The following is a 13,957-nucleotide window of genomic DNA, read 5'->3' as shown; positions in this document are numbered from 1 at the left end:
GGATAAGAAGTAATGGACACTAGTTGTAATACAGGAAAATTCTGAGTAGGGTTTTTTTTTTGCTTGTTGTTTTTTTGTTTTTCACCATGAGGGTGGTTAAAATATTGGAACAAGTTGCCCAGAGACGTTGATCCATCCTTGGAAATATTCAAAAGTCTACTGGACAAGTTAGTAAATCACTTAAGAACAGATGTTTAAGCTTATTTAGGTATGTAAAAAGTCTAATGGGATTTTCAAAATACCTGGTTATATAACCCACATGAGTTTTGTGGTGTAGCTAGCCTTACATTTTGCTTAATTTGCCAATTGTTGTGGTGTGATAGCACAAACTTACTTGACTGGTGTGCTTTTAATGAAGTTCAAAAAAACCCCAAAAGACCAAGGTCATGTTGCAATGTCATGCATTTATAATGCATCCATCCTGAAGATGGAGTTTGTTCTTCATAAATTAGTCTGTTTATGAAAGACAAATATATTAAAGAAATAATTTTCCTTATAGTATCTTTTCTCCTTAGTATATATTTATGCAAAAAGAAATCATGCTTACACAGTAGAATGACAGATATTTTCTTTTGCTTACACAATTTTTGTCATTTAGTATGGGTGATAAAGGGATTTTGCTTTTCAAAAACCCATAAGCAGATGGTGTCTTTTACCTCTCTCTTGGATTTATGGAAATGCTTTTTAAAGTAGTTGTAAGTTTATTGAATAAGTAGGGATAAACCAAATAGAAATTTGGGGTTAAATAAAAAACAGGCCATGTTTTTCTAGAAGAGATTAGGAAGAGAGGTGGGTGGATGATACGTGATAAAATGACAGCAAAAAGCTAACACAATTTTTAAATGTTTGCAGAAGTATCATCATCTGGGTTAGAGAGGAATCTCTATGCATAAGATACTAGTGAAATTACTCCTTTATGTTGCATTGAGTTCTAGGATTCTCAGAAAAATAGAAGGAAAATGAACAGTGATGTTGCCATGGTTACTGGGCAAGCCATACCATGGACCTGTTTTTGGCAGGGCGCCCACAGAGGTTAATGTTGGCTTCCAGTACATTCCCTTAGGTAAAATCATGCAGTCCAGTGAATGTACTATTTCCAGCCATAATAAGTTGACAGACTTGTCTGAATATGACACCTACAAAGTCTTCCCTCTAGGAATCTGCAATTTCTTTGCGGAAGAGCCCAATTTATTCCTTTACACAAAGGTATTAAAGCAATAGTGGAGCCTATATAATGTCTTGAGCATCTGTAACTTCCGCTTAGCCCAGCTAATTCTATCTTTGCCTGGAAAAGCAGACTGTTCTGCTCACAGCATGCTCTTTCTCTGTAAGTGTTTCTTTGTATACCTAAACAATTTTCCATCTCTTCCTCTCCCTATTGTTCTTCCTTGGTTTGTCCAAATCGGCTTAGTTTTCTGGGTATGGTGTTCTGTAATGGTTTAACACTGATTCTAGGTTCGCCATGGGGAGAATGAATTTTTCTTAGATTGAACCAGTCACAGGTGTATAACCAAGCACGTAACTTTCCTGTTGCTTCTTCATGACTATTGTCTGTGTCATGTTTTGTTTTTTGTCTGGTTTAGCTCCCTCTACACTAACTCCCTGCATCGAAAATACCCAGTGCAGACATACACACACACACAAACACAGATTTGTTTCTTATTATGTCACAGTTTTGCACATGTAACTGTAACTAGCATTCATCCATTCCTGTTTTAGGTTTCAAAGCAATCTGTGGTTCTTACCTGAGCTGCAAACATTTTTAGAACCCCGTGTACATGGAAGACTAGGAGAAAGCAATAAATGAAAGTAATGTCAGACAAATGTTTCTTGTAGTGGGCAGTGCAGAGGCAGGGCAGTGCATATATTCCCCAGAGTATCCTTCCATCCTTCAGCAAATTGCAGCTTAGGGCCTTCCTGGGTTTCAGGTGGTGGTTTTGTATTTAATAGCTTTTGATGGATTTCTCTTCCATTAACCTGCCTAGCCACTTCTTGAAATTCTCTAAATTTTTACTCTCTACAACAAGAGTTTCATACTTTGTCTGTTTTGAACCTATCCCCCACTAATTTCCCCTGATGTTACCAGTTTTTCTATAGAAAGAGACAGTGAACAATTGTTCCCTGTCATTTGTGATTTTCTAGACCACTGCTGAGTACTCAGCTGATTGTACTGAAAATATCAGCTAGAACCCTTTCATTAGGAAGTGCACTGCTACCACACAACAAGAAACAAGTCACAAATACTACTAAATTTAGTATATGCAAAAATTTTATCTCCGAGAAACTCCAGCATTGTAAATAAGGTTAGGCAAGAGGTTCTGTTTTCTCACTCAGCTGTATTTGTCTAGGAAAGATACTAAACCACTTCAAGTTATCCTATACTATCTTTTATTTTTTATTAAGTGCTTAAGAAGAGCAGAGGTGTGATAGATTTAGATTTAAAAATACCTTTGAAAAAGAAAGATTTGCATAGGTTGGAAAAGCAGAAAATTAGGAGAAACTGGCAGACTCCTACAGAGGAATAACTGGCCTTCAGAAGGCCACCTGTTTTCTTTATGTATAAAAAAAATATATGTGGGAGGGGAAATGCTGAGGTTGGGGATGACATGGCTTCTTTATATAGTATATTTAACATCCTATCATGGAAATTGAGGGAAAAATATAGTACAGTAGTATATTATTAACGACAAAAATTGCATGTGCAATTACAATAGCTTGAAGGCAATTCTGAAAGACAGTTATTCCCATGCTTCAGAATAAAACATAATGTTTCACTATGTGGCATCAGAGAGTGGTATCATCTTGCTTTTATTGCATAGTGAAGATCAGTTTTCTAGGTGCAGAATGGTTAGGTTTTGAAGCATCCAGTACATATTCATGAAATTCTTATATTCCTACCTGTCTTCAGGATGATATTTTGGTTTATACTGTTCTGCTTGGAAATTTAATTCAAGTTTCTTCCCCAAATCTGCCACTGTTTATAATAATAATAATAATAATAAAAAAAGTATTATTTCCTGTCATGTGCAACTTTGACAGTATCTAACAACTACCATGAATTAAATTAATTTAAGTTCATATATGATGGAAAGCAGTTCAGTAGTAAAAGCTTAAAGGCTACAATCAGTCTGACTTTAAGAATTAAACTAATGATTTCAATGGGAAACATTTATACTAGTATTGAATGTTGCATGTGACACTGAATATTACAAGCTTTGTTGATGGCAAATATGAATTAGCATATAGGTAAATAATGCAGAATGCTCTACTAGAAGTGTATGGAGGATTCATAAATCCTTTCTGTAGGGAGATATAAGTAGGCAGTGAGTGTATTAATGCAGCTGATACTCTTTCTAGTTAAAGATCAGGCAACTGTGCCTTATGCCTCAAAAGGAACTGCCAGAGAAAACTATGAACTTATTGATATGCAGATATAAACTGCATAAAATTTTTTTCTCCTGTATCTATTCTCGGAATATTTCAGAGTAATATTTTTTTATGGACCTTAAGAAGCAGGGCACACTTACACAGTGAGTGGCTCAAGCCAGTTTTTAAAAGCTGAACGAAGTCAGTAAGTCTGAAGAATTGACATGTTTTTCAAACACGTTTTTTAAAAACTGATTTGGGCCCATTTGCATCTTTAAAAACCTAAAACTTTTACAAATATTTATTTCAAAATTCCCAACTTCAAATTACTGGAGGCAAGAGGGAGAGAAGAGAGATGATCTCTGCGCAGATCGAATTAATCCACAGGCTTCACAGTTCAGAATGTTCTTCCCTCAATTTTTTCAGGTTCCAACAGTCATGTTTTCACCAGGACCCAAGGATTTTGATATGCTCAGAACAAATGTGATGCCCTGGTTGCTCAAATAGGTGTAATTAATGCCACATTAAATTCCTTTTCCCAGTATGTCTTCCACAACTGTTGAGGGCACTCTAAATCTGTTCTCAGCAGAGGTATACCTGAGGGATGTCTCTTACTAGTCTGAATACAGGGCCAGACTGTCTGATGCTACATGGCAGCACAGATATCAGGTTCCTATACTGATTGCTTCAGCTGGTGTGTTCTTATATGAAGGAAAGACAGCAAATTTATATCATATTATTATGTACTAACCTTGTTCTATTCCGGATGCCTGTATAAAATGATAAAATAGATGACAAACAGATACATTTTTTGATCACCAACTTGAATTTACAACAAGAGACCCAAACATCTTTTGATTTTAAAACAATTTACAGACATACCACTATGAATACCTAAATATCTTAATCACTTTGTCAGAAACTCAGGCTGAATTCTGATCTCAATTCACTGGCAACAAGGAGACTTGAATTTTTAGGGGTATAACTGAACATACAGTTTGTCTCAACGATGCACTCACTAAAACACCATTTCACGATCACTATTGTATATTAGTTTAACTTATAGCAAGGTGTTTCCTTTGTTGATCTTGTATTAAATCAGAGACATACCATCAACAGATTAAAATCAGTCATTTATTTTCAGGCTCCTTAACTGATAGTACAGTAATTTTTCTTGTTTTGGTAGATATTTCATTCAAAATCACTGTGTGGACAGTGTTAATGCAGCATATTATATTACAAACAAATAAATGATAGATAAGTGTCTAGGGACTAGTGTTTGACTCATAAACTTTCACTGTATTTCTGTATTTGATTCACACAGGAATAGTAATTATTTTGATTGTAATATGATTTCAATTATTTTGATATTTCTGATACACAAGAGTATAATACAGAAATATTAAAGAAAAGAATTTTCCACTCTTTGTAGATGTTGCTACTTGAGTCTTCCTTAAGAGTTATTGCCCCCAAAATATTTTCCCATTAATTAGAAATTTATAGCATCATTCATGTTGGAAGGGACCTTTGCAGATATCTAGTACACTCCTGCTCAAAGCAGGGTGAGCCATGAGATCAGACCAGGGCTCAGATTATCATCCAGTTAGGTCTTGCAAACCTCCAGCACCACAAATTTCATAGCCTCTCTGGACAACCTGTTCCAGCACTTACCCTCCTACTGATTTTTTTTTCCTCTATCTGGTTGAAACCTCCCCAGTTTCAATTTGTGATCATTGTCTTTTACTTCCACTGTGCACTCTGTAAAGTGCCTGGGTCTGCCTTCTGGGTAATCTGTAACTAAGTGTTGGAAGGCTGCTACTAGGTCCAGCTCCCCTAGGCTCATTTCACAGGGTGGGTGTTCCAGTCCTCTGCTGACCCACTCTGTCTATCTACACCAGCCTTGTACAATATTTCAGATGTTGTCTAATGAGCAAAGGGGAATAATTCCTTCCCTTGATCTCTTGGCTCTGCTTCTGTTGATACAGCTCTGTATGCTGTTAGCCTTCTAGTTACCAGGGCACACTGATGGCTTATGTTTAGCCTACCGTCCCCAGGTCCTTTCCAGCATAGCTGCTACCAAGTCTGTCAGTGTTGCAGGGGGTTAGTCCATCCCAGATGCAGGGTTTTGCATTTGTCTGTGTTGCATTTCATGAGGTTCCTTTTCTCCCTTTCCACTAGCCTGTCTGGGTCCCTGTGAATGGCAGTCCAGCTCTCAAGCATATTGACCCGCAGTTTGGTGTCTGCAAACTTGACAAGATCACACTTCTTCAGGTGTGATCCTTATGCCTTGGGAGCTGTATGAATGTGAAGTGATCCAAATTAAATTTTATCTTTTTCATGTTATGAGATGTACAATATTCCTCCTTAAAATGTCTGCCAAGCTATGAGCTTATTATGAGCTGCAGTATTTGGGCAGCTGTACAGTGCCAAGTCAGAAATATTAATTACAGATGTAAGATATTTGTTGTTCTTGGGGGTGTTTTCATATTTGGTTTCTGTAACGAGCCAGCATCTAGGACAAGACAAAGCTTTTTGTGTACCAAGCATTAAGTGCTTATTACAATATTGCAATCAAAGCCTGTATTGTAAAAATCTTGCAAAATAAAACAGTTTCTAACCATGGGAAGAGTAAGATTCTGGGACAGTCTCCCACTCAGAACTGTAAAGAACAAAAATTCAAAGGATTTTGAAGTTAGGGCTAGATCAGTATATGGATTTATGACACAGTTTTTGTGATAGGAGGAGGCTGGATTTTATAATAGTGTAGACTGTTTTCTTTCCTCTGTTCTCTTGTAATGAGATGAAAAAGTACTATAGAAATATGGTAGTGTAATAAAAAGTTCAGTAAGAAATGCAAAATGCTATAAATTATAACCTATTTCTGAATTTTGCAAACATCCTTTAACATTCAGCATTATTGAAGGGAATATATCTCTTAATACATCTTATGGACTGGTTTCCTATAGAAAACCACTTAAGAAGTTTTTGCTTGTCATTATTTTCTATCAAGTTTTTGCTAAACCCATTTCCTCTGCTTTAATTCATTGGCCTGAACAGAAGGTGAAGGCACTTTTAAAAACCCTTTTTTTACAGAAACTGGGATCTGAAAAAGAAAAAAAAAAACTTGCTCTATGCCATATTGCTTTATGTTTTATTTAGGCCTATGGGTCTGGAACTGCTGCAGAGTGGCTGGGCCTCACAGAGGCAGCTATGCTGGGAGAAGAAGCCCTGAGGAGAAGAGTCAGCTTGGAGGTACGGGAGGGAGAGAGGGAAGAGCTTTTTTGGCCTCTCTGTCAGACACGGGACCTCAGAGCTGCTGCTTCAACCGCATTTAAGTTGAGAGCACACCAGGCAGTGCTAAAAGTTGCCTTGTGCCTAAAGCTGTACTTGATGCAGAGCAGTGAGCTTTGCAAACTGGCCACGAGGAAGGTGGACTGTTAGCTGGAGGATGGGGTTGGTAGGACATGAACTGGGGGACACACAGAGGCTTACTGGGCTGTCCATGGTTCAGGAGGAGGAAGTGTTTGAGGACATAGTGGAGTGTGAATGTGAGCTTTGGCATAGGGCAGGTGTGTTGTGCCGTACGGGGGCGGGGGGGGGATGTTATGCTGTGTGGGGGTTCAGAGGGAGGTGAGTGCTGGGCTTCGCTGTGGCTGAGGCCCTCTGCCTTTCTTTGGAGGGCTGTGAATAGTCTGAATGGGGGAAGCTACAGGATCACACAGAAGACTGAGGAACGTTGCTGTGGCTTTGTCAGGGACTGCCAGAGCTATTTTGCAGGCAAAGCAGCCATTTGTCTGAGTGACAGATTTTGTAAGGTTTGTAAGGGAGGTGGTCTGCCAAGCCCTAGGAAAGGCTAGGGGGAGCCATACCTGTGGGGGAAGAGAGGGAGAAGTGGCTCGTGGAGGGTAATACATAAGGTTAGTTCTGCATATAAAACTTGACAGTTTTTATTTCCTCTTCTTGAAAAGGGTCACCTTTGTTTGAGGTACCCTTGTATTTACATCAGTGTAATACTTTTAAGTTCTACTGATCCTATCATTTCAGTTTTCTGTTTTCCAAAATACATCTGGAATCTATATTTCTCTGAAATAGAATGTTCCTCCCTGCTGTTAATCTTTCATAGACATCAGCAGCACTTTGCAGTTAAGAGATATGCTTTCATCTAGATACTTGGGAAGGGAGCTTTTCACTGTGTGTATATTTTTATTGCTGTAAGCAACTTCAGGAACTAATCTGTCATTCACAGAGTAGTGGTTTTGAAAATACTACATGCATTAAAGATATATTTCTGCCCAAATATAATGTGATTATTATAATATTTTTACCTAACAGGCCAAGTCATGGACTGAAATGCCATTACATTAGATGCTGTGCCATCACATAATTTGTGCATGCTTTTTGTGATAATATTATATGGAAAGATTATTACTTACTTCATTGAGTTCCTTAACAGATAGATGTCTAGAAAAGAAAGAATTATAAACATTTCATTATCATAAAATAAAAGAAAAGCTGTAAGTACATAAATACTTTGATTATATTATCACTGCAAAATTAACAGCCCTTGGCAAAAGAAGAATTTTATTACTGGTATATAAATTCAGAAGGTGGTTATTTTTTACATAAATTATTTGCAAGAAAAGGTTATGGACTTCCATAAAAAGGAATAGCATCCACTGAATTCATTATGGTAAATCAGAAAAGTCCTTATTAAGGATTTATTCTGGGAGGAGGGGAGAGGAGATCTGAGTGATTATGAGCTGTCTTCAATACTTTCATCTCATGCCACAAAGTCTTATCACAAATTTAATATCAGCTATAAATGGAGTTAAGTTCCTTGAAGATTGAAGAGTTCAATGTCATTCAAAAATGTTCAGTGTATTCAAAAATGAGACATTCACAGTGGCAGAATGAAAAGCATAGAAGAAAGGAGATGCAGAAGAGGAACTCAAGATACAAACAGGTAAAGAGAAATAGAGAATGCTCATCAGGGTCCTGATTCAAGTAGGTATTTAGGGTTTGTTTATGCCTTCTCATGATATGCCTGATCGACAGGCACATCTTTTCCTAAGAAAGATCATCAGAAAATATTTCAAAAAATAGTTCTGTTCTCTGAGAACCAGAACTCCTTTTTCCTAGCCTGTTCCAAAGGATTTATACAAGAATTCACAGGTTAGCCTATTCTGTCATCAAAGTAAACCCTTGACTTGTGCAAGCTGTCATTAAATAGTTCTAATTTTGGTGTCTGCACCACCTGAGTATCAGCCAGTCACCTATCACCAGGAGGGTACCAGGACCCTGACTCTTCTTATGTAAATCTTACAGATTAATTCAGTAGTCTGATGAAGGTCAGCAATAGGATTTATTTCTGTACCTTTTTCACAGGAAAACCTTAGTGTAGCTTTGACGTATGATAATGGTGTTTGATAGTTTAAAGATGTAATTTTGAAAAGTGCTTTTTAGCAGCTTGAATCTCATTATACAAGAGATTAAGACCAAGTTTTAGAAGTTATACACACATAAGGTGTGGATAAGCAGCTATTAAGTTTTTCTAAGGCTCCGGAGTCCCGTCCCTTTTTAGCTTACCACCTGGATTAAAAAAATAAGACAGTGAGTTATTTTGTTAAATCAAAGAGAAGGCAAAAGGAAGACACTGTACAGGAAACCCTGGGACCTATTTTTCAGCACCTATTCAGTGAAAAGGAGACTCTTCCGTGCTCCTCTGTTGAAAACATAAGCATGGAGAGAGCATCTAATGGTTAAGAGGCAAGAAATTTTTGAACGACCTGTTAGAGGAAAGTTCCTGCAAGTGTAAAAGAAATGACAGGAATTGTTTGGCATTTAGATGGCTGTCTTTGTGTTAGCTTGTGCAATTTGTTAGCTCTAAGGTCATTATCTGACATGAGAAAGTCTACATTCAAGATACTGGGTGCATGGTACAGGTAAGAGATAATAAAGGTGTACTTGCAGAACTAGATTCTACCATGAAGGGCTTTGCCATTGATATACCCTAAATACCATAGGCATGTAAAAGCTTGCATCTCACCGAAGCTTCTAAGATACATTCTGTGATCCTACACAGGCCTATTTTTTTATGAGGCTATTTACAGAATGTAAAAATAATGATGTGTGCAATTTTCTAAGTCTTCCAAATCTTGTTGGAAAAATGAATCTTACAGTCCTAAATCAAGTCTGCAGTTGGACAACTTTACTTACAGTCTAGCTGATAATGGCTGTATTGCCATACAATCCTGGGACTGGACTGAAGACAGGTGACAGATATTTTAGGTGAAATGCCTGTTTAGGCTTGTGTGGGAAATCTGTGAAGTGCCTTCCCAGATCATATGTGGTCTTAGTCTGTGCCACTCCTCTCTTACTCATGTGATTAAAAAAACCTTATAATTAAAAAAAACCCTACTAGAAATATGTTGGTATCTATAACTGCAATGTGAAGTGAAGTTTGGTAATGATGATTTTTGCTGCCTTCTTTTACTTCTAGAATATGAAATGTCATGTATTTATATTACAGAATTTGGCTTTATAATAGGACTTTTCAAATCCAAGTGCTTTGCATACTGATGACTACTGGCAAACACAGCTCATAATAGTTCTCACAGAGCTTTCAATTTATATGCTGCCCTACCAAGGGGAAGGATGTTGTAGCAACTGCATGACTGAAGAATCAGTCATGGGATTTGGAACTTTCAGCTATAGGTCAGGTCACGCATCTGAATATGAAGCTACTTCATATTAATAAAATGTCTTAATATCCAACAGCTTTTGAAACCTAATCCATGAAAGAATTTAAGCACCATTCAGAAAAAAAAATCGTGCTTACAGCAGGCTCCTTAAGTAAATACTTAACTTTAAGCAGAAAATTACTTCATTGATTTGTAAGCTTTTTCTTTTTCTTTTTTTTCTGTGGGATTTGGACTGTAGGATTTGGACTGTAGTGACCTTTGTGAAATGAAAAAATTCCATCTTGACTAACTGAAATTGGAACTACTTGTAAAAGGATGGGCAGAATGGACATAGATCAGTTGTGCCCAAACTTCTGGCTGCAATAACTTTCCATAGAGAGGCATTTGAACATTATACTCTGTGGCCCCTGGATGTGTATCAGCCCTGATTTTCCAATATGTGTCTGCTGCCTTCCCCATTTATGGATGTGCACTTTAGTCACACAGCAGGAGCGCTTATGTATCTGGTTACATTACGGTGAGAAGTGTGCATACATGATCATGTGACTAGACACATGTGACAAGAAGCAAGCCTTCTCATAACATACTCATGTTCGATCATGTGGCTGGACACAAGTGGTCCCTGGTACATGACTCAGCACTCATACATGCTCTCATGTTAAGATGGTGAGTGAACATGTACGTCGTATGACAGAAGAAGAGCTGTGGGGTTCTGGCGTAAAGGACAGCAAGAAGTGACCTCCCTAGACATTTCCTGCAGCCTGTGACCTGCTCTCTATGTGTGTCCAGTAAGGAGAGAGGGAGCATGTAAAGAAAGGGCAAGAAGTGACTCATGATCTGGATCAGTTGGTCTCATGGGCTGGAGCAAGATTTCTGGCTACAGATTAGTCATCTCTTTTCCTGAATATAATGTTCTTGGGATATGGACTGTTTTTCTGTATGTTTCTGGAACGTTCAGTGTGTTTTTTGGTCACTTGGTTCACCAACTGGGCTAAGCAAGTGCAATTGTTTTTACTCAGAAGTGGTTGCAAAACCTCTAAATGTTAGTGAGAAAAAGCAGGACAAAACTTACACAACATGTTCATAAGAATTCCACCTACTTTTCCACTCCTTCACTTTACCATTATTTTGGCAGTTTTTTCTTTATAAAGTTTAGTGTCAGATTACGCTAAATACCACTACTCTTGATTATTCACAGCTGTCTAAAGAATCAACATTTTTATTCTTCAGTAAAAGCAGGGATGTGATGAAGGTACAGTCTCATGGTTTTACCAAGGAGAGTGTTTTGATTCTCAGGAAATTAGTGTAAAGAAACTCCAGTGTTTGAAATAGAAGGTAGTATTACCTTGTGATTTTTGCTGATATTGGAAAGGTATGAGCTTGGCTGAACGTTTTCCTTGTGTGAGAGAGCTGGCTGCTTATCTTCGGTTCTGGAGGAAGTGGCTGATATTGCTTTGGCAGTGTCTTTAGAGGCCTAACAAAGTAAAAGAAGAATTTGAAGAACTATTAGGATATAAAGGAGGCACAAGGACTGTGCTGTAAGTGCAGGCTCAAAAAGTAAAATACTGGAATTTTCCAAGAGCGTTTCAATATATTCATGCTGACCTTAGCTCAGGTCCAGGACCTTATTCAGATCTTTCAAAATTAATGACAGTTTTGGATAATACTCTACATTTGCAAGACATTACTGTACTGTTATGTGCCACATAACACTGTTTTCATAGACTTCAAAGTTATGTACCAAAGACAGCTCTTCAGTGTCAGTATTTGTGGGTGGATACGGCTGTATATAAGGCCCAGCTAGGGAATGCACTGCAATTCAAACACACCTAGGAAAAGATACTCTTTATCCCAGAAAATTCATAACTTACAGGTACCCAGCATTTTCTGGGAGATGTGGGCTCACCCTGCCCATGCTCTGAAACCAGCCAGGCACAGACCAGCTCTAAAGTAGAAGCTGTGTAGCTGCTTGTAGCATGGAGATCTGCTTGAATGAGTAAAACTGGAGGTGCACCTGTTCTGCACTGCCAGTATGCACAGCCAACAGCAATGAGTTCCTTGGTGGCGGAGTCTTGTGTGTTTGTATGGTATAGACCAAAATTAAGTCAGGTGAGAAAATTAAAATCTATTGCAGCTACCATAATACAAATAGTGAAACATTGTAGAATAATTAAATAAGAATGTTCATATTTGTGTACTTTTACAATTTTGAATCTGTAAAGCTGCATCTTTTCTCTTTTTACTGTTTTATTTCATATTTTAACTTAAGGAATAATCTGTAATGCTGATCATATTTTAAAACTGTTTACAGTTTCCATGGCACTCAATAGGCATTAAGAAATAAGCTTGGTAGTTATGGACTACCTTCTGAAAGTAAGTCTTAATTGTAGCAATTGTTATTGTTTGAGGTTGAAAAGATCAAGAAGAGATTAATTTTTGTTTCTGGGCATATCGTAGAAAAATATATGCATACATATTCATGGAATAGAGCTTGGCCTATCTTCTTTTGGGGTAAGTGGCGAAATTCCAATTGATTTCTATGGACATAATTTATATTTCTGGTAAAAAAAAAAAGGCAAAAAAGATTTCAGAGGCAATGAAGACAATATTATCAGGGTGAACAGAGCCTTAGACACCAATACGAATCAACAGAAGTTTTTCCTGCTAATTTAAGTCTGGATTGAATCAGATTCAAGGCTTCTAGACGTTTTACTTGGTCTTACTCTCAGTCAAGTGGATTTCAACTATGCATGCCTGAGATTTAGTTATGAAGACTTATGGCTCATCTTTTTTTTGTTCTCCCTACTTGCATTTCAGAAGCTAAAACAGTCCAAATAGAACCAGGTAGAAAAATGATGTCTGCTCACTTCCAGTCATCTTTTTAACATGAATGATGCAGATAGGTGTGAGACTTCATTAGCATTCTTTGAGCATGCTTTTCAGGAAATGCATGTAAGCTATCTCTTAAGTGATCTTACCGTGGGAGAGGCATAGGATTCTAGAAGAGAGGAAACAAAAATATGTGTAAGCTTTTTTCTCCTTGTTTTAGTACAAGAAAAGACAAAACTTTAGATTAAGCAGACATACCTGTGTCAACAGTCAAAGGGGTTCTTTTTATTCTACACATAACAAATACTTTAATATTGCATTTTTAAGACACTGACTTTTAAAAGACTGCTACATAAGCCATGAATGCAAATAAGTGAAATAATGTAGAACTGCAGATAATAGTGTGCTCTTACTCTTGGGGAGCACAAGTTAGTGCTAGCAAAATTGGAGCATGCTTTTAAAAATCAAGTCCCACATATTCAATGGCAAAATTATCTGCAAAAAATTGTAATTGATGAGAGATTCTGCTTACCTGACATTCATTTATGTTCATTCTTTGTCCTAAAGATAATTAGTAATAATTAGTAATAATAGAGTGATGTCCATATAATTCACAAATAAAGGAAGCAGTTTTATTTTGGCATTTATTATCAGCAGGCCTCATGGACTGGAGTGCCTGTAGATAAATCTGTGAAGTGATAAGCTACTCCACTGTGTGAAAGACAGTGAGAAGTGCTCACCGTCCAGACACAGCACTGATGTATATCTCTGCAGTCTACCCCATCCTCCCACATACACCCTGCTCCACCTACAGAACTCTTTGCTCCAAGGAACTGATAGTCATATTGCTGGCCCCATAGCATTCACCTTACTAACACGTCTGTATTTACATATTTTTTTCCTGTTAATTAATGGGAAGCAGGGTACTTTCTAATTTCTGTGAACCTAGATGCAAGGCCTGGAAACTTCTGAGATTCAGTGAAGGATTGTTATTTGTGTGAATGAAGTCAAGCCACAGCCTGGACCACAGACTGAGGTCACTGAAGCCAGAAACTGACTGT

At 37.6% G+C, this 13,957-nt stretch overlaps 1 protein-coding gene across 5 annotated transcripts in view; it reads right to left on the bottom strand.

Moving 5' to 3' along the window:
* CLNK (cytokine dependent hematopoietic cell linker) overlaps positions 1–13,957 on the bottom strand; it is an 80,325-nt gene that overhangs the window by 15,204 nt on the left and 51,164 nt on the right. For all 5 annotated transcript variants that reach the window (XM_013960017.2, XM_067298225.1, XM_067298226.1 and 2 more), the window contains 7 exons: positions 13,429–13,457; positions 13,046–13,065; positions 11,413–11,541; positions 7,800–7,827; positions 4,118–4,136; positions 2,899–2,974; positions 1,746–1,786 (listed from right to left, as the gene is read on the bottom strand). In XM_013960017.2, coding sequence (XP_013815471.1) covers positions 1,746–1,786; positions 2,899–2,974; positions 4,118–4,136; positions 7,800–7,827; positions 11,413–11,541; positions 13,046–13,065; positions 13,429–13,457 — 342 coding nt within the window. The remainder of the gene's footprint in view (positions 1–1,745; positions 1,787–2,898; positions 2,975–4,117; positions 4,137–7,799; positions 7,828–11,412; positions 11,542–13,045; positions 13,066–13,428; positions 13,458–13,957) is intronic.

Source organism: Apteryx mantelli, chromosome 5 (assembly GCF_036417845.1).
Source record: "Apteryx mantelli isolate bAptMan1 chromosome 5, bAptMan1.hap1, whole genome shotgun sequence".
Lineage (NCBI taxonomy): Eukaryota > Metazoa > Chordata > Aves > Apterygiformes > Apterygidae > Apteryx > Apteryx mantelli.
This window is presented reverse-complemented; position numbering and strand designations above follow the sequence as displayed.